At 44.7% G+C, this 26227-nt stretch overlaps 1 protein-coding gene across 1 annotated transcript in view; it reads right to left on the bottom strand.

The window, feature by feature from the left end:
* NKAIN3 (sodium/potassium transporting ATPase interacting 3) overlaps positions 1-26227 on the bottom strand; it is an 864598-nt gene that overhangs the window by 180234 nt on the left and 658137 nt on the right. The window contains exon 4 of the mRNA XM_077270570.1: positions 17713-17910. Coding sequence (XP_077126685.1) covers positions 17713-17910 — 198 coding nt within the window. The remainder of the gene's footprint in view (positions 1-17712; positions 17911-26227) is intronic.

Below are 26227 nucleotides of genomic sequence, written 5' to 3'. Positions count from 1 at the left end.
GAAGCTCCCCCACATGTGACCCCATTTTGGAAACTAGACCCCCCAAGGAACTTATCTAGATGCATAGTGAGCACTTTAAACTCTCAGGTGCTTCACAAATTGATCCGTAAAAAATGAAAAAGTACTTTTTTTTCACAAAAAAATTTTTTTAGCCTCAATTTTTTCATTTTCACATGGGCAACAGGATAAAATGGATCCTAAAATTTGTTGGGCAATTTCTCTTGAGTACGCCGATACCTCATATGTGGGGGTAAACCACTGTTTGGGTGCACGGCAAGGCTTGGAAGGGAAGGCGCGCCATTTGACTTTTTCAATGGAAAATTAGCTCCAATCGTTAGTGGACACCATGTTGCGTTCGGAGAGCCCCTGTGTGCCTAAACATTAGAGCTCCCCTACAGGTGACCCCATTTTGGAAACTAGACCCCCCAAGGAACTAATCTAGATGTATAGTGAGCACTTAAAACCCCCAGGTGCTTCACAGAAGTTTATAACGCAGAGCCATGAAAATAAAAAAATATTTTTCTTTCCTCAAAAATGATTTTTAGCCCGGAGTTTTTTATTTTCCCAAGGATAATAGGAGAAATTGGACCCCAAATGTTGTTGTCCAGTTTGTCCTGAGTACGATGATACCCCATATGTGGGGGTAAACCACTGTTTGGGCGCACGGCAGGGCTCGGAAGGGAAGGCACGCCATTTGGCTTTTTGAATGGAAAATTAGCTCCAATCATTAGCGGACACCATGTCGCGTTTGGAGAGCCCCTGTGTGCCTAAACATTGGAGCTCCCACACAAGTGACCCCATTTTGGAAACTAGACCTCCCAAGGAACTAATCTAGATGTGTGGTGAGCACTTTGAACCCTCAAGTGCTTCACAGAAGTTTATAACGCAGAGCCATGAAAATATAAAATTATTTTTCTTTCCTCAAAAGTGATTTTTTAACCCACAATTTTTTATTTTCCCAAGGGTAACAGGAGAAATTGGACCCCAAAAGTTGTTGTGCAGTTTCTCCTGAGTACGCTGGTACCCCATATGTGGGGGTAAACCACTGTTTGGGCGCACGTCAGGGCTCGGAAGGGAAGTAGTGACATTTGAAATGCAGACTTTGATGGAATGGTCTGCGGGCGTCACGTTGCATTTGCAGAGCCCCTGATGTGTCTAAACAGTAGAAACACCCCACAAGTGACCCCATTTTGGAAACTAGACCCCAAAAGGATCTTATCTAGATGTGTGGTGAGCACTTTCAACCCCCAAGTGTTTCACATAAGTTTATAACGTAGAGCCGTGAAAATAAAAAATAATTGTTCTTTCCTCAAAATTATGTTTTAGCAAGTATTTTTTAATTTTTGTAAGGGTAACAGGAGAAATTGGACCCCAATAGTTGTTGCCCAGTTTGTCCTGAGTACGCTGGTATCCCATATGTGGGGGTAAACCACTGTTTGGGCGCACGTCGGGGCTTGGAAGGGAGGGCGCACCATTTGACTTTTTGAACGCAAGATTGGCTGGAATCATTGGTGGCGCCATGTTGCGTTTGGAGACCCCTGATGTGCCTAAACAGTGGAAACCCCTCAATTCTAACTTCAACACTAACCCCAACACACCCCTAACCCTAATCCCAACTGTAGCCATAACCCTAATCACAACCCTAACCCCAACACACCCCTAACCACAACCCTAACCCCAACACACCCGTAACCCTAAATCCAACCTTAATCCTAACCCTAATCCCAACCCTACCCACAACTGTAACCCCAACACAACCCTAACCCTATCCTTAACCCTAACCACAAGCCTAATCTTAACCCTATTTCCAACCCTAGCCCTAATTCCAACCCTAAGGGTACCGTCTCACATAACGATTTACCAACGATCACGACCAGCGATACGACCTGGCCGTGATCGTTGGAAAGTCATTGTGTGGTCGCTGGAGAGCTGTCACACAGACCGCTCTCCAGTGACCAACGATGCCAAGGTCCCGGGTAACCAGGGTAAACATCGGGTTACTAAGCGCAGGGCCGCGCTTAGTAACCCGATGTTTACCGTGGTTACCAGCGTAAAAGTAAAAAAAAAAACGTACATACTCACATTTTGGTGTCCTTCAGGTCCCTTGCCGTCTGCTTCCCACTCTGACTGAGTGCCGCCGTACAGTGAGAGCAGAGCGCAGCGGTGACGTCACTGCTGTGCTGTGCTCTCACTTTCCGGCCGGCAGACAGTCAGAGCGGGAAGCAGACGGCAAGGGACCTGAAGGACACCGAAATGTGAGTATGTACGTTTTTTTTTTTTTTTTTACTTTTACGCTGGTAACCACGGTAAACATCGAGTTACTAAGCGCGGCCCTGCGCTTAGTAACCCGATGTTTACCCTGGTTACAAGTGAACGCATCGCTGGATAGCTGTCACACACAACGATCCAGCGATGACAGCGGGAGATCCAGCGACGAAAGAAAGTTCCAAACGATCTGCTACGACGTACGATTCTCAGCAGGGTCCCTGATCGCTGCTGCGTGTCAGACACAGCGATATCGTATGGATATCCCTGGAACGTCACAGATCATACCGTCGTAGCGATCAAAGTGCCACTGTGAGACGGTACCCTAACTCTAATTCCAACCCTAACCCTAAGGCTATGTGCCCACTTTGCGGATTCGTGTGAGATTTTTCCGCACCATTATTGAAAAATCCGCAGGTAAAAGGCACTGCGTTTTACCTACGGATTTACAGCGGATTTCCAGTGTTTTTTTGTGCGGATTTCACCTGCGGATTCCTATTGAGGAACAGGTGTAAAACGCTGCGGAATCCACACAAAATTGACATGCTGCGGAAAATACACAGCGTTTCCGCACGGTATTTTCCGCACCATGGGCACAGCAGATTTGGTTTTCCATAGGTGTACATGGTACTGTAAACCTGATGGAAAACTGCTACGAATTCTCAGCGGCCAATCCGCTGCGGATCCGCGGCCAATCCGCTGCGGATCCGCGGCCAATCCGCTGCGGATCCGCGGCCGATCCGCTGCGGATCCGCGGCCGATCCGCTGCGGATCCGCTGCGGATCCGCGGCCGATCCGCTGCGGATCTGCGGCCGATCCGCTGCGGATCCGCGGCAATCCGCTGCGGATTCGCAGCCAAATCCGCACTGTGTGCACATGCCCTAACCCTACCCCTAACCCTAACCCTACCCCTAATTCTAACCCTAATTCTAACCCTAGTTCTAACCCTAACCCTAGCAGAAAAAAAATATATATATTTTATTTATTTTTATTATTGTCCCTATGGGGGTGATAAAGGGGGGTCATTTACTTTTTTTTCATTTTGATCACTGCGATAGGCTATATCGCAGTGATCAAAATACTTCTGAAATGAATCTGCCAGCCGGCAGACTCTGCGGGCGCAGTGCGCAGGCGCCCGCCATATTGGAAGATGGCGGCGCCCATGGAGAAGCCGGACGGACATCGGGAGGCCCGGTAAGTATGAAGGGGGGGTGATCGGATCACGGGGGGGGGACCGGAGCACAGGGGGGGGGGACCGGAGCACAGGGAGGGGGCACCGGAGCACGGGGGGAGCGTACAGGAGGACGGAGGAGCGGACAGAACTTATTAGGGGGGCGGACCGCGCACCGGAGCACTGGGGGGGCGATCGGTAGGGTGGGGTGGGGGCAGATTAGGTTTTCCAGCCATGGCCGATGATATTGCAGCATCGGCCATGGCTGGATTGTAATATTTCACCGTTTTTTTGGGTGAAATATTACAAATCGCTCTGATTGGCAGTTTCACTTTCAACAGCCAATCAGAGCGATCGTAGCCACGGGGGGGTGAAGCCACCCCCCCTGGGCTGAAGCACCACTCCCCCTGTCTCTGCAGATCGGGTGAAATCGGAGTTAACCCCTTCACCCGATCTGCAGGGACGCGATCATTCTGTGACACAGCATATGCGTCACAGGTCGGGAAGGCACCGACTTTCATGATGCATACGCTGTGTCACAGGTCGGGAAGGGGTTAATATTCTTAAAGGGCCAGTATTAAACAGTGGGTCTCCTATGCTGTTATTGCCTATGCAGTGAGTGGCTGGGCTGCCAAGAATTATGACACACCCCAATACCCCTTTCATGAGAGGTACATGAGGGCTTTCTGAAAAATGTTGCATTGAATGCAAGGCCTGCCCTGCTATCAAGCCATATGCACCCCAAGAATCCTTTGAACCCAGGTACGGGATGGCCACAGGAAAACCCACTTCACATTATTCATTTTGTATTCCCATACTGTTTTCTTATGCATTGACTGCAAGGCCTGCCCTGCTACCAAGTCATATACACCCCAATAAGCCTTTGAAACAACATACTGGATGGCCACAGGAAAATCCACTTCACATTATTAATTTTGTACTCCCATACTGTTTTCTCATGCATTGACTGCAAGGCCTGCCCTGCTACAAGTCATATGCACCCAAATAAGCCTTTGAAACCACATAAAGGATGGCCACACACAAGAAGCCTTTGAACCCAGGTACTGGATGGCCAAAGAAAAACCCACTTCACATTCTTCAGCTGGTTCTGCCATACTAATATATTATGCATTGAATGCGAGGGCCACCTTTACCCAAATTTGCAATGACCCAATCCCCCCTTGGAAGAAACATGGAGGAGGGCCTCATAAAAAAACTGTCCTATTACAAAGGAGTGGGTCTCCTAGACTTGTAATGCCCATACACTAAGTGTATGGGCTGACAAACATTTTCTCCTTGGGGGTACACATCAACATACTGTGTAAATATTTTTATTAAGGGCATCATAAACACCCTTGCAAAAAACTAGAGTGGCTGTAGCAGCACGGAACACGTTAAACCTGGTGATCTAGTGGCAGTGGATGATGAGACATGCAGGAAGGCCTCATTAGAAAATAGGCCCAATTTAAAGGAGCGGGTCTCCTATACTTGGAATGCCCATACACTAAGTGCATAGGCTGACAAACATTTCCCCATGGGGGTACATTTTTTACATTTTTTTAGGGGGATCATAGACACCCTTGCCAAAAAATTGACTGGCTGTAGCAGCGTAGAACACGTTCACCCTGGTGTTCTAGTGGTGGTGGATGATGAGGATAAGAACAAGGACGAGGAGTACACCAAATAGCCAAAATCAGGAAGTGTATACTCATGTGACGTGAAGAGGTGCATGGGAATACACCTCCCAAAAAGACTCTGTATTGGAGGTTATGTTTCGCTGTCATTTGGTGGTGTAGAGAAATCTGGCCCAATCCAGCCCTTGTTCATTTTTATAAAGTCAGCCTGTCTGCATTTTCCGTTGACAGGTGAATGCGCTTATCTGTGATAATTCCACCAGTGGCACTAAAACCAGCTCTGACAAAACACTAGCGGCAGGGCAGGCCAGGACCTCCAAAGCATAGAGAGAAAGTTAATGCCACGTGTCCAGCTTGGATACCCAATAATTAAAAAACACAGAGGAATCACGGAGGACATTGGTACAGTCAGCAAGGTACTCCCTCAGCATCTTAAAAAACATTCCATTCCTTGTGACATTACCCCACGCCTCAGGGCCAGGGCGATGGGAGGGTCTGAGAAAACTGCCCCAGAACTTTGCTAGTGTTCCCCTGCCTCTGCTGGATTGGAGTTGTGTCTCTCTCACCTGTACTGTACACTTGTCTTCCGCCACCGTTCTGAGATGGGAATTTGTTAACTAATTCTGCAACCATGGCCCTCTGGTAATGCATTTTAGTACACCTGTCTGCCTCTGGAAGAAGAGATTGAAAGTTCTCCTTGTAGTGTGGGTCTAAAAGTGTCACTACCCAGTAATGACTGTCACCCAAAATTTTTACAATACGAGGGTCACGATAAAGGCAGCGCAATATAAAGTCAGCCATGCGTGCCAGACCGGTAACAGGCAAGCCTTCCGTGTCCTCACCAACAGGACAACTGACCAAGTTGTCCTCCTCCTCTTCCTCCCTGTCCTCAGGCCATCCATGCTGAACAGACGGTATGACAGTTGTGCTTGTAGTACCGTCTACAGCACATGAAAGTAGCTCCTGTTCTTCCTCCTCCTCCTCTTCCTCATTGTCAAACAATCCACATTGGGATGACATGAGGCTGGGCTGTGGGTAATCACCCTGTATGTTTCCTTGCTCCATGTCCTCCTGCTCCACCTGCAATGCATCCTCTTTCATTATGAGCATAGAGCTTTTCAGAATGCAGAGTAGCGGGATGGTGACTCTAATTATGGCGTCATCGCCACTCACCATCTTGGTGGACTCCTCAAAGTTTTGGAGGATTTTACATATGTCTGACATCCATGTCCACTACTGAGGTCTTATGTGTGGAGTCTGATCTGAATAATGACGGCCTTGTTGATGCTGCCCTCTTCTGCTCACAAATCCTTTCCATCATCTGCAGTGTATAGTTCCAATGCGTGGGGACATCACACACCAGTCTTTGAGCTGGAAGCTGCAATCACTGCTGAAGCACGGCAAGGGCGGCTGAAGCTGTAGCTGACTTTCTAAAATGAGCACACAGGCGGCATACTTTCACAAGTAAATCCAGCAGCTACGGGTAGCTTTTTAGAAACCGTTGAACAACGAGGTTAAGTACATGGGCCAGGCATGGTACGTGTGTCTGTTTGCCTCACCTCAGGGACGCCACCAGGTTTCTGCCATTGTCACACACAACCATGCCTGGCTGGAGCTTCAGCGGTGTCAGCCACAGATCTGCTTGCACTTTCAGAGCTGTCCACAACTGTTCAGCATTGTGTGGTTTGTCACCTAAGCAGATTAGCTTCAGCACTGCCTGTTGCTGCTTGGATTTGGCAGTGCTGCAGTGCTTCTAGCTTGGGACTGATGTGCTAATTTCAGAGATGGATGCTGAAGAGGAGGAGGAGGTGCAGGAGCTGTAGACTATGGGGGCAACCTTGATTGATGTAGGGCCCGCAATCGTTTGCGTTGGGAGGACTTGTTCCATCCCAAGATCTGACTGGGTCCTGGCTTCCACTATGTTAACCCAGTGTGCCATCAGTAAAGATGTACCTTTCTTGGCCACAAGCACTTGTCCACGTGTCCGTGGTTAGGTGTACTTTCCCAGTAACTGCATTTTTGACAGCACGGGTAATGTTGTGGGACATGTGCTTGTGTAATGTCAGGACGGCACAGCAGGAGAAATTGTGGTGGCTGGGGACTGAGTACCTTGGGATGGCCGCCACCATCAGGTATTGGAAAGATTCCATCTCCATGAGCCTAAAAGGCAACATTTCCAGGGCAAGTAGACGAGAAATGTGCAAATTTAGTACTGTGGCCTGTGGGGCGTTGGCTGTGTATTTCCGCTTGCATTCCTATGACTGGGGTATGGACAACTGACGGCTGCGCTGGGACAAGGATGTGGATGTGCTTGATGATAGTGCTATTTGAGTGTGGGCAACGGCTGGTGCAGGGCAGGAGGCATCTTTGCATGCACCGTGGAGAGGAGATTGGCTTGCACGCACAACAGTGGAAAAGCAGTGGTGTCACCTTCAGACATTGTTCCTGGAGCCTGGGGTTGGGCCCACAAATTTGGCTGCTTTGCTGCCATGTGCCTTATCATGCTGGTGGTGTTAAGGCTGGTAGTTTTGCTACCTCTGCTTATGCTGGCATGACAGGTGTTGCAAATGGCCTGTTTGGGGCTATCGGCAGAGTCTTTAAAAAATAACCATGTAGAATAGCTGCGGAGACACCATCACGTGTTTCTCAACGCAAGCAATGAATAGCCAGGTCTTTCACCGGGAAGGAACAACCACGGGAAGGGCAGCATCCAATAAAGGAAAACCACCTATGCCAAAACATGGTATCCATCCACAGACAGCTGTTTCGGGGTATTTGCCCCTCATCAGTGTGTAAGAGACAGGAAAAACACTGTAATAACAGCCTAAAATGCCCAAACTTGGAGCACGCAGATATATGAGGCTTGTCATGGAAATACCACACTGCCAAATATGTGGCCTGTATTTTTTGGGGGGTCTGCAAAATAGTGTTGTAATATAACTAAAATAACAGACAGCAAAAAATGGAATTTAGGTCTAAAATGCCCAAATTTTTAGCACACAGATGTATGAGGCGTGTCACAGATATACCACACTGTAATATATGTGGCCTGTATGTATTTTTGGGGGGTTCAACAAAATGGTGTCAAGAAATTGTGCAAAACACTCAAAAAAGATTCTACCCTACCGTACCACAAAAAAATGAAAGATTTGTGACCCCTTTAAAATTGCTGGATTTTCACGCTGTGCTAGAAAACGGATCTGCCTGTATTGTGCACTGTCAAAAAGCAAATGGAGAAAGAAAAAGGGCTCTGGATTGCTTTGCAATAAAATATTCTCTATTAACCTGGCAAAAACTTTTTCCTAGCCAATTATACCTGGGGCTAGGTACAGTATATATGGTCAATATATGCTATAGGAAGCAGCAGTCACTAATGGAATGGACCCTCTTGATGTATGCAATGATATCCATATACACACATACAGTGCCTGCAGGCCTTACACTGATATCTACAAAGCAACATACACTCCCCTGCCTACCTAAGACTGCAGCCTATATACTCCGGAATTAGTCCTTAGAAGGACTGTTAGTTTAGCTGGATTTGAGTAGTTTAGGATGGTAGACCCCACACTGACTAAGAAATCCCCAAATCAGACCTTATCTCAGAAGCAGCTCTCCCTACATTGTCTGATTCCGGAGCTGAATGCGCCGAGCAGGGCGGCGTCTGGTCTCTTATACCCCTTATAATGCTGTGCGGCCAGCCAATCACTGCAGGACCACAACAAAGTTGGCTGCAGGGTAAAAATGCAGGGTGGAGACCCGAGTTCCCGCCAAGTATTCCCGGAAATGCTCGGTGCTCACCGAGTACAGTGATACTCGGGCGAGTAACGAGTAGTGGCGAGCACGTTCGCTCATCACTAGTGTTGAGCGATACCGTCCGATACTTGAAAGTATCGGTATCGGAAAGTATTGGCCGATACCGTCACAGTATCGGAATCCAATCCGATACCGATACCCGATACCAATACAAGTCAATGGGACTCATGTATCGGACGGTATCCCTGATGGTTCCCAGGGTCTGAAGGAGAGGAAACTCTCCTTCAGGCCCTGGGAACCATATAAATGTGTAAAAGAAAGAATTAAAATAAAAAATATCGCTATACTCACCTGTCCGACGCAGCCGGGACTTCAGCGAGGGAACCGGCAGCGTTGTTTGTTTAAAAATCGCGCTATTACTTGGTTACGTGAATTCCCGGCTTGTGATTGGTCAGGTCGGCCATGTTGCCGGGACGCGGACCAATCACAGCAAGCCGTGACGAAATTACGTCACGGCTTGCTGTGATTGGTCCGCGTCCCGGCAATATGGCCGCCCTGACCAATCACAAGCCGGGACGTCACGGGAGGCTGGACACGCGCTCATTTTGAAATGGGCGCGTGTCCAGCCTCCCGTGACGTCACGGCTTGTGATTGGTTGCGCCGCGATCAACCAATCACAAGCCGGGAGGCTGGACGCGCTCATTTTGAAATGGGCGCGTGTCCAGCCTCCCGGCTTGTGATTGGTTGACCGCGACGCAACCAATCACAAGCCGTGACGTCACGGGAGGCTGGACACGCGCCCTTTTTAAAATGAGCGCGTTTCCAGCCTCCCGTGACGTCACGGCTTGTGATTGGTTAATGGCGGCCATGTTGCCGGGACGCGGACCAATCACAGCAAGCCGTGACGTATTTTCGTCACGGCTTGCTGTGATTGGTCCGCGGCCCGGCAACATGGCCGCCCTGACCAATCACAAGCCGGGACTTCGCGTAACCATGTAAAAGCGGGAATTTTAAACAAACAACGCTGCCGGTTCCTGCGCTGAGGTCCCGGCTGCGTCGGACAGGTGAGTATAGCGATATTTTTTATTTTAATTCTCTATTTTACACATTTTAACATTAATGTTGTTCCGATACCCGATACCCGATACCACAAGAGTATCGGAATCCCGGTATCGGAATTCCGATACAGCAAGTATCGGCCGATACCCGATACTTGCAGCATCGGAATGCTCAACACTACTCATCACTACTACTCACCATATCTGCACCTCAAGGGTGTGGCTTGGATGTTAAATGTACAGCCACTGTTGTTTTCCCTCTATGTTGTGCTTTGGAGAGGAGAGACTCCAGACATGGCTCCACGTGGAGCTGAAGACACATGGTGGTCTGAATGGAAGAACCCCTCAGACATATGGACTTTGCAATACATAATCTTTTTGTTTTGTCCTTATTCCAGAAAGGCCATGTTCACTTTGCTGAACTCTGCTATGGTTTATGCTGTTTCATAATAAACCACAAGGTGATTTACCATAAGAAACATTCCTGTGTCTACCTTTGCAAGCCCTCACAGTATGTACAAATTCCTGTGCCATCATAATTAATTGGAAAACCCTTTCTAAATAAAATTTTAATGTTGTTCAAAAAATTATTTCCTTTAACCCCTCAACAACTAGTAATGACCATATCAGTTGTTGGCATGTGCGCAACTGACCGCAACAGAAATATCAGTTGAACCAGAGAAAAAGTGAACGGCACTGTCCAACATTTGTTAGTTAAGAAGCCGGTGTTTAGAAATCAACTGAAGGCAAGACAGCCACACTGAACGATTCCGGGTGCAAATCCATAGAAAAATAGGTACGTTCCATGTGATGAATAGAAGAAGAAGCGGAATGTACTCACAAATCTTTGAAAAAACCGGTTGAAGCGCCAGCACTGCGTGAAATGGCCGTCGTCTCCTCCTGCTCGCCTGAGCTCCACTCCTCCCCTCCCGGCCATGAAGTTTTATCTATGAAGATGCAATAAAGCTGTTTTTTCGAAGATTGGTGAGTGCATTCCGCTTCTTCTTCTATTCATCACAAGAAATATCAGTTGATGGGATATCAGAGGTCCTGTCCAGTGTAGTCACAAAATTTGGTTATCATAGAAGCTATACGCTAAGGGCCCCCATGTTTGCCAATTGTATCTCCATACTTGGTCATGCCAGACGAACTGATGGGCCATTATATTTTGGAATAATAGCAAAGCATTATTTTTGCAATCAAATTATCTCAACTTCAAGTTCCCTAGAGGGAAAAATATTTGGTACAATAAAGCATTACATAGTTTTATAAATTAAAAAAATCTGTTTCCATTTAAAATGAAGCACTAAACATTAAGAAGATATGTATTTTATTTGGTACTTTTGTAATCATACCTACCTTTACAAAAACTATAGCATGCTATTAAACCAATATATACCAGATAGTGTATGGTATGCAAAAAACAATGGCAATTTTTTTTCTCATTCACCTTCAAAATATGTACTAAAAGTTAATAAATAATTTATATGTAGCTAAAATAATGTCACTAAAAATTACAAACTGTACCACAAAAACAAGCCTCCATCCTTCTAAGCTACAGTATGTCAGTGGAAACTCTAGAGAGATAGTTGTTCCCACATATGTAAGTCTTCCATCAACTGGAGAAACATGAACACAAGCCCCGATTTATAAAGACTGACATTCACGCCGGTCTTGATGAGGGGGCATGCTGGAGTCAGACTCTCCTGTGTCACGGGGAGACTAGGTGAGCGAGAGCTACTAACCCGGGCCCCTGCAATTTCCCTCAGACTAGGGAAATCCTGACTGACCCTCTACCTGGAGTTTACACTGATGGTGTGCATGTCCAGGCCTCGACCCTCACCCTGTCTCCTGTTTCAACCCTAGGCTGAAACCAACCGCCCACCACCCAGTGAAGAGGTAATACACCAATACCCACAGTTAGCACAGACAAGGATAAAGGAAAATATACACCACGCCGCAGTCACTCAATGGTCTGAACAGCGTCCGACATGACAGTACCCCGCCTTCTACGAGGGACCCCAGGGCCCTCACGGCTTATAGGACCCGGCTTGTCTGGATGGCAACGATGAAAAAACCTGACCAGTCGATCCGCATGAATATCCGAGGCTGGTACCCAGGACCTCTCCTCAAGCCCATAACCACGCCAGTGTACCAAGTACTGTAAAGTGCGACGCACTACACGAGAGTCAACCACCTTGGAGACTTCAAACTCCAAATTACCATCCACCAAGATTGGAGGTGGCATAGGCGCCGCGTCCACAGAACCCACCACCTTCTTTAGAAGAGACCTGTGGAACACGTTGTGTATCTTATACACTGTAGGGAGCTCCAATCGGTACGCTACTGGGTTAATGACGGCGGTGACCCTAAATGGACCAATAAACCGTGGACCCAATTTAAGGGATGGTATTTTGAGTCTTATGTTTTTTGTGGATAACCACACCCAGTCATCCACACTCAGGTCTGGACCTGGCACACGCCTACTGTCAGCCACATGTTGGTACCTAGCACCCACACTCAACAGGCGCTGTTTAACTCTCCTCCAGACTGATGACAATTGTGCTCCTAACTGATCCTCCTCCGGAACGCCGGAAGAGCCCCTCTGACTCAAGGTACAAAATTGAGGATGTAGCCCGTAAACACAAAAAAACGGAGACTCCCCAGACGACTCCTGGCGGTGATTATTGATGGCAAACTCAGCCAAAGGAAGAAAGGTAGACCACTCCTCCTGGTTATCAGAGACAAAGCAGCGTAAGTACTGTTCCAAATTTTGGTTCATACGCTCAGTCTGACCAATTGACTGAGGATGGAACGCCGAAGAATGAGACAACTTGATCCCCAGCCGTGAGCAAAATGCTTTCCAAAATTTTGCCACAAACTGAGACCCCCTATCAGACATGATGTCAGACGGAACCCCATGAAGTCTGACCACCTCCTGCACAAATACCTGAGACAGAGTCTTAGCGTTAGGCAATGAAGGCAAAGACACAAAGTGCGACATTTTAGAAAACCGATCAACAATCACCAAGATGACCGTGTTCCCAGCTGATGAGGGCAAATCAGTGATGAAATCCATGGAGATTTCCATCCATGGCTTACTATGTACTTCAAGAGGAAGTAGTGTGCCAACAGGATGGGAGCGGGGCGTCTTAGCCCTAGCGCACGTGGTACAAGCTGACACGTATGAGACCACGTCCTGTCGGATCTTGGGCCACTAAAACCGACGTGACACCAACTCCAAGGTACCTCTAACCCCTGGGTGGCCAGCCAGGACAGCATCATGATGCTCCGCCAAAACCTTTAAGCGGAGATGAAGCGGTACAAAAGATTTGTTGATGGGAAGCTCAGATGGTACCTCCTCCTGAGCCTTGGCAATCTCAGCCTCAACCTCGGTAGTGAGAGCCGAAACCACAACACCCTTTTGGAGGATGGGTACTGGATCTTCCCGAGGTTCACCCCCTGGAAAACACCTGGACAGAGCATCCGCCTTAGTGTTTTTAGACCCCGGTCTGTAAGTGACAACAAAATTGAACCGCGTGAAAAACAATGCCCAGCGAGCCTGCCTGGGGGACAGACGCTTGGCTGACTCCAAATACAGCAGATTCTTATGATCGGTAATAACAGTAACCTGATGTACCGACCCCTCCAAGAAGTGTCGCCATTCCTCAAAGGCCAACTTGATTGCCAACAACTCCCTGTTGCCGATATCGTAGTTACGTTTGGTGGACGACAGTTTCTTGGAGAAATAGGTGCACGGATGCAAACCACTCAAAGATGAGCCTTGAGATAGTACCGCCCCCACACCAACCTCAGACGCATCGACTTCCACAACAAAGGGTTTTGATACGTCTGGCTGCACAAGAATGGGGGCTGAAACAAAACTGTTCTTAAGAAATTCAAATGCGCGCACAGCAGCCTCAGGCCAAACGGAGAAATTGGTACCCTTTTTAGTCATGTCAGTTAGCGGTTTAGCAATGATGGAAAAATCCTTGATAAATTTCCTATAGTAGTTAGAAAACCCAAGGAATCGCTGAAGTGCTTTCAGGTTATCAGGACGTTCCCAATGCAGCACCGCTTGCACCTTAGCGGCGTCCATTTTAAAACCAGAAGCAGACACAATATAACCCAAGAAAGGCAACTCTTGAACAGAAAATACACATTTCTCAAGTTTAGCATACAGCTTATTCTCTCTGAGAAGCTGTAACACCTGCCTGACATGATCTAAATGAGCATCACGGTTGCAAGAATATATGAGGATGTCATCTAGGTACACGATAACGAATTTCCCCAAAACATGCGAGAACACATCATTGATGAAATGTTGGAACACTGCAGGTGCGTTAGTCAACCCAAAAGGCATCACCAAATTTTCAAAATGACCCTCAGGGGTATTAAAAGCCGTCGTCCACTCATCACCTTGACGGACTCTTATGAGGTTGTACGCCCCCCTGAGGTCAAGCTTTGTAAACCACTTAGCACCCGCCACCTGTTTGAACAAATCTGGTATCAGTGGCATCGGGTATGGATCACGAACCGTAATCTGGTTCAACTCCCTGTAATCCAAACACGGGCGTAATCCGCCATCTTTCTTCTTCACGAAGAAGAACCCTGCTGCCACCGGCGAGGATGATGGCCTGATGTGCCCTTTGCTCAAGCTTTCAGCAATATAATCTTTTAACGCTTGTCTCTCCAGACCGGAGATGTTAAACATCCTTGCTTTAGGCAACTTGGCCCCTGGTTTAAACCTGATAGAACAGTCATAGGGACGATGTGGCGGCATCTCTGAACAACCCTTTTCAGAGAACACATCCACAAAATCCAGAAGTGACTCCGGAATGCTTGAAGTCACCGCAGCCACACATGTGGCCAGGCAATTCTCCTGGCAGTACTCGCTCCACTGAATTATGTCCTGAGTTTTCCAGTCAATTACTGGGTTGTGCATAGACAACCAAGGAAAACCCAAAACCACCTGAGCAGGAAGATTCCTGAGCACCTTACATGTAACCCGCTCGGAATGTAGAACCCCAATGTGGAGTTTCACCTCAGCTACAAATTCAGTAATCTCCCCCTGAGAGAGAGGAGCAGCATTGATGGTGACCACACGGATAGGATGAGACAGTTTTTCAATCCTAAAACCTGCTGTGCGTGCAAACTCCTCATCAGTGAGATTTGTGGCTGAACCACTATCCACAAAAACAGTAATTGGCAGCTCACTGCCAGCGATAAAAACCTTAGCAGGGAGCATGCATTGAGAAACCACCATGGAGGATATACATAAGCTCAGATTGGTCTCCTCCACACCCTCTGAGCTTAGAAGTTTTCCGCCGTTGCGTTTTTCTTAGACAGCAGAGGACAGATGTTAATAAAATGACCAGTTTTACCACAGTAAAAACGGGCTCCCTGCTTCCTGAGCTCAGGGGCTCGATTCTTAACATGAGATACCCCTGCGATTTGCATAGGTTCTGTGGGCTCACCTGCAGCAACCTCACGTGAACCTAAACCCTCTCCCATAGGCGGTGTCTCATGCTCCCCCTGACGCAAACGGCGATCAATGCGGACAACCAGACTCATAGCAGAATATAGAGAAGCAGGAGTCTCGTACATCAGAAGGGCTTTTTTAACCCTTCCAGAAACCCCATGAATAAACTGACTCCGCAATGCTGGATCATTCCATTGTGTATCGATCGCCCAGCGAAGAAATTCAGAACAGTAATCCTCTGCAACACGCTCCCCCTGGCGAATAGTGCGTATCTTAGATTCTGCTAGAGCCATTCTGTCAGGTTCATCGTAGATTTTTCCAAGAGAGGAAAAAAAAACTCTCCACAGAGTCAAATGCAGCAGAATCAGATGGCAAAGAAAACGCCCATGCTTGGGGATCCCCGCTTAACAATGACAACACCAGGCCCACAGGCTGAGCCTCATTACCTGAGGAGATCGGGTGCATACGGAAATATAGTTTGCAAGCTTCACGAAAAGAAACAAATTTACTGCGTTCCCCAGCAAATTTTTCAAGCAAAGGGAATTTAGGCTCAGCAACTCTTCCTGTCGCTCCAGCTTGCACATTAGATACTGCTAGTCCCTGTTGCTGAACTGCCCCCCTCAACTCAGTGACCTGTAGGGACAGCGCCTCCAACTGGCGGGTTATGGAAGTCATGAGATCCATGACGAGAGAGAAAAAAAAAAAGGAAACCCTTTTTTTTTTGTTGTTGGGCCGATTATAATGTCACGGGGAGACTAGGTGAGCGAGAGCTAATAACCCGGGCCCCTGCAATTTCCCTCAGACTAGGGAAATCCTGACTGACCCTCTACCTGGAGTTTACACTGATGGTGTGCATGTCCAGGCCTCGACCCTCACCCTGTCTCCTGTTTCAACCCTAGGCTGAAACCAACCGCCCACCACCCAGTGAAGTGGTAATACAACAATACCCACAGTTAGCACAGACAAGGATAAAGGAAAATATACACCACGCCGCAGTCACTCAGGAATACACTATAAATGTGCAGGGCAAAATAAACACAAATATAGGAAGGAGTAAATAAGACAAAGGAAAATACACCACCAGCAACGATTCTCCAACAACCAGCTCTCCACTCCGGACCGAGATAACAACGCACAAGACAGAAGCTATAATCGGCGACGCCCAATGATCTGGAGAACTATTTAAAGGCAATGGGCATGGCCCAGCTTCCAATCCAAGGATCAGGTAAATTAACCCCGGAACAACTAGATAAAATCTAGCCGACGCCAATGAGCAAATAGTGGTCAAAAGCGGAATTACCGCTGTCTGTCGAACGACCTGATCTGAACAGCGTCCGACATGACATCCTGATTCAAAAAGGGGTGAATGCCTCCTGATGAAGCAGGAGCGTCTGACAAGTAGTGTGCTCCTCCATGTGCTTCGTCACAAAACTTAATCCAGGTAGCGACTGGAGTAAGATTTCTGGCTTAAGTAACACCACAGCTCATCATGAATTAGACGAGCTCTGGTGACATGTCCCTGTCACACCACTGTTCCATCAGCAGGTATTAGAACACTTTGGTGGACTTTGGTATGACAACGTGTCCACTGAACTAATCAAGAATGAAGTAATACTTAGGAGAAAAACAGAATTATAAAAGCGAATGAGTATTGACTAAAGATCTCCTGAAGGAGGTGGACTTAGGAGGTTTAAGCACAGATTCACATTGATAAGTAATTAACTATAACAGGATGTGCCTTCCGATCAATAAAACAGTTTCTCTACTAGTGTTGTCAATCACGTGTGTTTTTTTCTCCATGTGCACGTAAAATCTCTCCGAGAGATACAATTTGGCCACAGACAATTAAGAAGATCACACCCTAGTGTGACCCTCTAACAGTCCAAGATACTTGGATAACGCCCGAGTATGTTCAGATAACACGTTATCCAAGCACGTTTGCTCATCACTAGTTCTCACTCAATCTAACCCCAGTGCATCTAGCGCAAACTGTTAGAGAGGTCTACGGTGGGACAGCAAATGGTGACATCCCATTCTTGAGTCACTAGAGAGCTGAGGCAAATAATTAGTTGCAGTATTCAGGTGTACATCCAATGATCTGTCATTTCAGTCACTGGACTACTGCAGCCAATCACCAGCCTCAGCACTTCCTGTCCTGTCGTAGCCGACGGTGTAAGATCAAGTGAACGCACATACATTTTTGTATTTGTACCCATTCGACAACCCCTTTAAAGCAAGATTATGCACATTTAAAATCTAAAATAGAAATAGCTTTCATTTTCTTTAATATTTGTAAAATATAAGTCATATATTACAGAACAAAAACTGTATAATAAAATGACTTACAGAGAGGAGTATCTGAAAAGCACTGTGGATGACCTCTAGGTACTGAAACTCAATGATGCATCCTGTCACCGAGATGAATGAGTGATCTCCAAGGCTCCTGCTGGCTGGAGCAGGCACTACTCGTCGCACACAGCCAGGCCCATGTTCTCTCCACCATGAGCGATGAATGGAAATGTTAAATGTCATAAGATCTGTCTCCTACAAGAAGAAGTACAGAGAATTAATACATAGCCTGCAGGAAAAATAGTTTCTTCTAGTAGAATATCAAAATATTATGTTAAAACAAAAAACACACACTTCAAGTGTAATTTTTCCAAAGCTGTATAATAAGGATAACAGTCACATTCTACATAATACTATTAATAAATCAAATTTGAAATCATTAGTTTTTATGTTTATTAATTCATTGAAAATCTACTTTAATTTCTATAGAAGATAAAACATTCCCTTTAATTATGCAGTTATTATAAAATAATTATTAGTAAATTTGCTTTCGGTTTGGTAATTGAAAATTCTACAGTTGCTTAAAAGGTTTGTCTAGGATTAAAGAAAAATGTCTGGTTTCTTCCAGGAATAGCACCAATCATTTTATGGGTTTTGTGTAGAGTTACAATATCACATAAAAATCAGTGGACAGGTATGGTTCTCTCTTTGGAAGAAGACAATCATGTTTTTCTAATCCTTATTAACACTATTAATCTACTCTGTAATGCTCAACCCGACTCCAGTTCCAAAAATGTTGGTGCATTGTGTAAAATGTAAAAAAGACAAGAATGCAACGATTTGGAAATCTCTTATAGCAATATATTATTCACAACAGAACATAGGAGACAGATCAGAAGGTAAAAGTTAGAAATTGTTCCATTTTATTTGAAAAAATTAAAACTTAGGAATTGATGGCAGCAACACATTTAAAAAAAGTTGGAGCAGAGACATGTCCACCATTGTGCAGTACCCCCTCATTTTTTTTACAAAAGTCTATAGATGTCTGAGAAGTGAAGAAACCAATTGCTATAATGTTGAGAAATGAATGCTGTCCCAATCTTGTCTGATGTAGGATTCCAGTTGCTCAAAAGTGCTATGTCTTCTTTGTCGCATATTTGTTTCATTCTTGTCCCATTTTAGTCCTATTCTATCTGTTTAACTGTCCTGGGTCTTTTTTAGATTTTTCATTTCATAATGTATCAAATGTTTCGTATTGGTCAGGACTGCAATAAAGTGTGGGAGTCAATTTATCACACCGCAAACAATGAACTTTGCTCCAGATCCAAGATATATAGTAAATATTGCGAAGGTAAAACTTAACTTTTACTTTACGTTTTTTTTAAACGGCTATCAGCCTGATAAAAAAGAACTAAACACACAGAACAGACATAACATTAAAGTGCTCAAAAGTGCCCAAATCCCTGTTTGGGAATTTGTCAACAGTGGTTGACCCAGGACTCATGTTATGTCATGTTATGTCTGTTATATGTGTTGATTTCTTTTTTTTATGGGGCTGATAGCCATTTAAAAAACTAAGTAAAAGTTAAGTTTTACCTTTGTGATATTTACTATATACCTCTGCACTGCAGGAGGCAAGTTCATCATCTGAACTCTTCTTCTGCAAATCTATTCTATTGTAATGGATACAGTATGTGGTTTAGCATTGTCTTGCGGAAATATGCAATGCTTTCCCTGAAATAGATTGTGAAAGTTAGACATTATTCCATTTTAGTTAACTCATTTGCAAATTGATAGCAGCAACAGAGTTCAACTTGACATGTGTATAACATGACTGTGAATAAAAAGAGCATTTTATAAAGGCAGAGTTTCTCAGAAGCAAAGATGGTCAGAGGTTCATGAAGCCGTGAACAACTTTCTAAAAATTATGGAACAACTTCAGAGAAATGTTCCTTAATTTAAATATCCCACCCTCTAGTACATAATATCATCAAATGATTCAGACATTCTTGAGCACTCCATATGCACAAAGACAAGGCCGACAGTCAGTATTGGATGCTCTATGGGCCTTCAGGCAGGTCAACATTAAAAATAGGAATGGTTCAGATGTGAAAATCACTCCTGTGAACCAAAGCAATTTTAAAAAAGACTGCAGGGCATTATGGGGAGGCCCACATGGGGACATGTAAGGCCACAATGGTAGTTATGGTCATGGGGCTGCGTTCCCACGCCCTGGCACCCCACAAATAAGTCCTAGTGTGCTATGTCATGTAGGGTACATTACACTGACTTGATGGCCATGGGCCTCCACTGTCTTCAGATCTGCATACTCAAGAACAGCCACATATAGATCAGGGGCACCCAGTTCGCTTCAACATTTATCAGTTTACTTTACAGTTGCAGTCCATCAGAAAGTATCAGGCACAGGACTCTCCTTTTCCTGTTTCAGTAACACAGTACATTTCCCTCTTTACTTTCCATTCCACCTGAACTATCCCTGCTGTAACAGTTCATGTCAGCCCCAGAGATTTTTTGTCTGACCCTGTTGTGTTGCCGAGATCCATAAACTTTCCCTCACACAGTTCCATGTCCATCTTCCTCTGTACGGAAGGGATGTCAGTGCTCTCCATAACCACCAACTCGAGTCTTGAGCTCCATAGGTTGCAGAAATATCCACAGGGAGTTAGGTAAGGCCTCATAACGCCCTGCACAGCTTGTATTTGCTTCTGCTAGCAGCCCACTGCTCCTTGAACTAGCTCTAGCAACTGTCAACAGTGATGTCTACTTACTAAACCAAGAACTGGTCGTTTTTTTACTGGCCCTAATCTCTCCCACTTTGGGCCAGACCAATCATTAATTGTCTCTTTACTCTGCAGTCTGCTGCTGGGCAAACTTAACCTACTTTTTTTATTATTATTATGCATTTTTATAGCGTCATTTATTCCATGGCGCTTTACGTGTGAAAAGGGGGCAAATATAGACAAATACATTAAACATGAGCAAAAAACAAGGCACACAGGTACATAAGGAGGGAGGACCCTGCCCGCAAGGGCTCACAGTCTGCAGGGGATGGGTGAGGATAAACTAGGAAAGGGTAGAGCTAGTTGTGCAGCGGTTCAGTAGGTTGAGGATCACTTAATTACAGTCACTATCGTCTAACAGTATGCACTAAGAATATTGCACTTACAATGCTTATCACTGTCTAACCTGCTCTATGTCCTAAGCTATAAGCTATATCCTATATTTTCCCTACACCTGAGCACAAAAGAAAGCACTGTGCCCTGTTAGACTCACAGGAGTATACAGCTAACTGCTGAGCTGATAGCAGTCAGTGGTCTTGCACACCCACAATCTCCTCACTGGAGGTGCCGGTATTCTAGGGCTTATTTCAGCCAGGGCCCTGAATACATACACACAAAACTCCTCACCGGAGGTGCCGTATTCTAGGGGCTTATTTCAGCCGGGGCCCTAAATACATACACACAAGACCACACTGGCGCAAAGCACATAACATAATTTGATACAAGCGCATGGCGGTCATGTGTACCTTTTATAGCTGCAGCAACTACAGGATCTTCCCAGAAGGACCAATGGGAGGCTGCCACAGAACTTGAGCAACTTCAGGACCTTCCTAGAGGACCAAAGGGAGTTGTTGCAGTACCTGAGCATGAGAAAAGATTCAGAAAAATTCCCACGCTCGAGTTCATATGAGTTTATTCCAGCAGGGGGCGCCCTGCTTCCCATTCATTCCCCAGATTTTACAGTCAGGAGCACAGCTGCATTAGCAGAGCTCCTGGCTGTAAAAATCTTTAACCCCTTCAGATGGATTTACATCGTGGGACATGACTGAACGACGGAAGGTATGGGATACTGTTGTTTTTTATTTTAACTTTGTTTCAGGTGACAAGGGTCTTCAATTGGATTGAGACTATAATAAACTATTCCAACACCCTGTGTCTTTATTTCATTAAAATAATTTTTCCCTAATGTGTGTGTGTTTTATTAACCATTTACTACTATTGGATTAATAATGGATAGGTGTCTTATTGATGACTCTCCATTATTAACCTGGCTTAATGTCACCTTACAATAGCAAGGTGACATTAACCCTTTATTACCCCATATCTCACCACTACACGGGAGTGGGAAGAGAGAGGCTAAGTGCCAGAATAGGCGCATCTTACAGATGTGCCTTTTCTGGGGTGGCTGGGGGCAGATGTTTTTAGCCAGGGGGGGCCAATAACCATGGTACCTCCCTAGGCTATTAATATCTGCCCTCAGTCACTGGCTTTACCACTCTGGCGGAGAAAATTGCGCGGGAGCCCACGCCAGTTTTTTTCCGCGATTTAACCCTTTATTTTAACAGCTAGAGTCCTCAAATTTTGCACACATACACTTCTAATATTAGTAGTGAGGAATATGTAAAAAAAATAAGGGATATGAAATGGTTTACTGTCTGTAAACCATGTCTCATATCCTGTTGGGTTTGGGAAGGAGATAGCAAAAGCTGGCAATTGAATTACCGGCTTTTCTGCTATCTAGCGCTGTATGAAATATAAATATATGTATATATATGTCTCACTGACATATATATATATCTACCTATACTATGTGTAGACATTAATTTTATTTGTTCTATTCTAACCTGTCTGTGTGATTTTACTGTACACTGCGCTGAATTGCCGGCTTTTCTATAGAACACCGCTGCATATTTCTCGCAAGTCACACTGATGGTCCGTGTGTAATCCGATTTTTTCTCACCCCAATAGACTTTCATTGGCGATTCTCGGCCGAGATACACTGACAATCGCAGCATGCTGCGATTTCACTTGGATCCTGAATACGGCAGAGAAAACAACGGATAATAGGAGCTGCCCCATAGATTAACATTGAGCCGAGTGCTATGCACGGTCTAGTGTGACTCCGGCCTTAGGGATAGGACGGAAGTAGAAATGGGATGGTGGGTTTCCTCTGCGCTGCTGATCATTCCGGTAAATAATCCACAGACCAGAAGATAATTCAAAGTGGTTTAACCCCTTCACTATCTTGCAATTTTCCATTTTATACACTTTGGGTTTCTTGCTCTCATTCTTCTCAGTCATAACTTTTTTATTTTTCAGTCAATACAGCCATATGAGGGCTTGTTTTTTGGGGGGATGAGCTGTATTTTTGAATGAAAAAAAGTGGCATTCCACACTTGTTTTTTTTTTTTTTACCATATTTACTAAATGCTAAAACTGACCTGGCAATATGATTCCCCAGGTCAGTACGAGCATGCTAATACCAAACACGTATAGTTTTTTTTTTTATTTAAGTATTGAAAAAAAATACGAAATTTGTAAGAAATTTATTTTTTTTGCTTATGTTGCCATTTTCCGAGACTTGTAGCTTTTCCATTTTTTGTGATTTCTGGATGGGTGAGGGCTTATTTTTTTTAACTCTGTGCTGAGGTTTTTATTGATATCATTTTGGAGTAGATATGATATTTACATTGCCTGTTATTGCATTTTAATGCAATGTTGCGGTGAACGAAAAAACATAATTGTGGCGTTCCGATTTTATTTCTCGTTACGCCATTTACTGATCAGATTAATTATTTTTATATTTTGATAAATCAGACATTTATGAATGCAGCAATACCAAATATGTGTACTTTTTATTTGTTTTATTTTAAATGTGGTAAAAAGGGGTAGATTTTAACTTTTGTGTTTTTTTAAATATTTCTTTAAACTTTGTACTGACTTCAATAGTCCCCATAGGACATAGTCCCCTAAGCTGTGATCTTCTGATCACCTGTGCTACACCTGGTAATGCTTCAGTCCTGCTATGTGCAGCAGAAATCACGATCTCCTATGAACACTGGCCACAGGCCAGCGTTCATAGAATATTGACAACGACAGGAACGGGAGTCTTCTGTAGACCCCCATCTGTCATGACAACCCATCGGAGCCCTGTGATCATGTGACAGGCATGCCGAGATGGGAGAGATTGTGTTAAATGCCTAGAGCATGTTAAATGCCGTCGTCAATGATTAACAGCAGCATTTAACATATTAACTGCCGCAGGTGGATCGCGTATCCACCCACGACTATAGAGGCACAGGACACCTGATCAGATCAGCTGTCGTGTGAGAAAAGATGGGTGCTCAGCATCGGTGTCTGCATCAAAGGGACGGACATGACCTTGGATGAACTTATACGTCTAAGGTCGTGAAGGGGTTGATGTCAATGCGTTTCAAAGGCATCAGACTTGTTCCACAGGACAAACATTGGTACATATAATTGTCTTGAGGAAAATGTCAAATTACTTTGAAATGGGTTAGCATTAAAGTACTTTGAATTACCTTCTGGTCCGTGGATCCTTTAACGGAATTATCACTCAGCGCATAGAAAACCCAACATCCCATTTCTACTACAGTTTCTTCACATGGACATTTGCTCTGGGTGCCAAAAAATCACAGCAGTGCACTATACTCTTCAGTATTTCATATGATACTCGCCTATTCAAGCATATGAGTCTGCAAAAAAAATTGAATCCCAAAACTATCCAATGTATCCAATTTTTACCAAAACATTGCAATTCTTAACTGAGGAAACTATACTTAGTCTTATACATTTTTGAAATGTTGATGTATAAAAACAGAAGCCTTATGGATGTAAAAATAGGACACAGGATGACTGACTATATGGATGAAATTCATTTGTTTTTTTCTGGAAATCAGATGATTTTTCATACGTTTGTCTGAAGCCGGCCTAAGGAACATTCCTGTTTCATGTGTGGTTCCTTCAAAGATTAGCTGAATGAACCAGCTAAAAAACCTGCACATTTCCTATGAGCTATATGATCAGGCTTTATGCGGTATTGACACAATTAGTTTGAACTATTAGAATAGGAATAGTGTTCCCCAACTCCGGTAATCAAGGCCCACTAACATCATATTTTCAGGATTTTCTTAGTATTGAACGTGTCAGAATTTCACCATCTTTGCAATAATAAGAAAATCCCAAAACCATGATCTGTTGGAGGGCCTTGAGGACTGTACAAAAAGTGGTACCAAATTTAAAAAAGGCAGCAAAAATTCTTGTTAAAGAAACGCATTTAAAATCTCTTATAATGCGTGGATTTTTTTTTACATACGTTTTGGAAGTGTCATTAGCAACTTATTTTTGTCAATCATTTCTAAATTCAGTGTTCCTGTAAGAATTGCACAATATTCATTCCTAACCCAAAAGCTGAATTTACACAAGGATTTTCGCGTGTTTGAGGGATGTTCTAAAAAATATTTAAAACTTGATGAAAACCATTGATTTTAGCGCAAATATACCTGCGCTTTTTCTTCATTTCTTGTTCAGCTCATGCTTCAAATATGGATGAGGCCAAGTACAGAGATATCCTGGATGAAAACCTCTTCCAGAGTGCTCTGGACCTCAGACTTTGCCGAAGGCTCACCTTCCAACAAGACAATGACCCCAAGCACACAGCTAAAATAACAAAGGAGTAGCTTCAGAACAACTCTGTGACCATTCTTGACTGGCCCAGCCAGAGTCCTGACCTAAACCCAATTGACAATCTCTGGAGAGACCTGAAAATAGCTGTCCACCAACATTCACCATCCAACCTGACGGAACTGGAGAGGATCTGTAAGGAAGAATGGCAGCGGATCCCCAAATCCAGGTGAGAAAAACTTGTTGCATAATTCCCAAGATGGCTGTACTAGATCAAAAGGATGCTTCTACTCAATACTGAGCAAAGGGTCTTGAATACTTATGACCATGTGATATTTCAGTTTTTCTTTTTTAATACATTTGCAAAAATTTCTACATTTATGTTTTTTTTCAGTCAAGATGGGGTGCAGAGTGTACATTAATGTGAAAAAAAAAATAAACTTTTTTGAATTTGCCAAATGGCTGCAATGAAACAAACAGAGAAAAATTTAAAGGGGTCTGAATACTTTCCTTACCCACTGTATGTATTCAACCCTCTTGCTATGAAGCCCCTAAAAATTCTGAGGCAAACAAATACCTTCCTGAGCACCGGAGCTCAAACTGTGAACAGTACTCCATGTACGGTCTAACCAGGGATTTGTACAGAGGCAGTATAATGCTCTCATTATGTGTATTCAAACCTCTTATAATGCACCCCATGATCCTGTATGCCTTGGCAGCCGCTGCCTGGCACTGGCTGCTCCAGGTAAGTTTATCATTAACTAGGATCCCCAAGTCCTTTTCCATGTCAGATTTACCCAGTGGTTTCCCGTTCATTGTGTAATGGTGATATTGATGTTAGGGCTGGCAGAACGCACCAAATAATTATAAAGAAGCAATAAGGTGCGTTTGCAGCCCAGGGTTCACCGTGCAGGGATGATACCTGCTGCTAGGTAATGACGGACAGTAATTGGCAGTATAATGAAAACACACATGGGTTAGCTACACCCGGTATGAATGAAGCGAACCTTGTTCTGTCACAGGACCGCAATACCGCAAAGGAAACGCAAGTATTGAGTCACAGAACTCTGCCCCAAGATGCGGGGTTAGAGTCCTTCTCTAAGGGAATCTCCTGCAAACGTTGGAGT

This window comes from Ranitomeya variabilis, chromosome 6, assembly GCF_051348905.1.
Source record: "Ranitomeya variabilis isolate aRanVar5 chromosome 6, aRanVar5.hap1, whole genome shotgun sequence".
In the NCBI taxonomy this organism is placed as follows: Eukaryota; Metazoa; Chordata; class Amphibia; order Anura; family Dendrobatidae; genus Ranitomeya; species Ranitomeya variabilis.
This window is presented reverse-complemented; position numbering and strand designations above follow the sequence as displayed.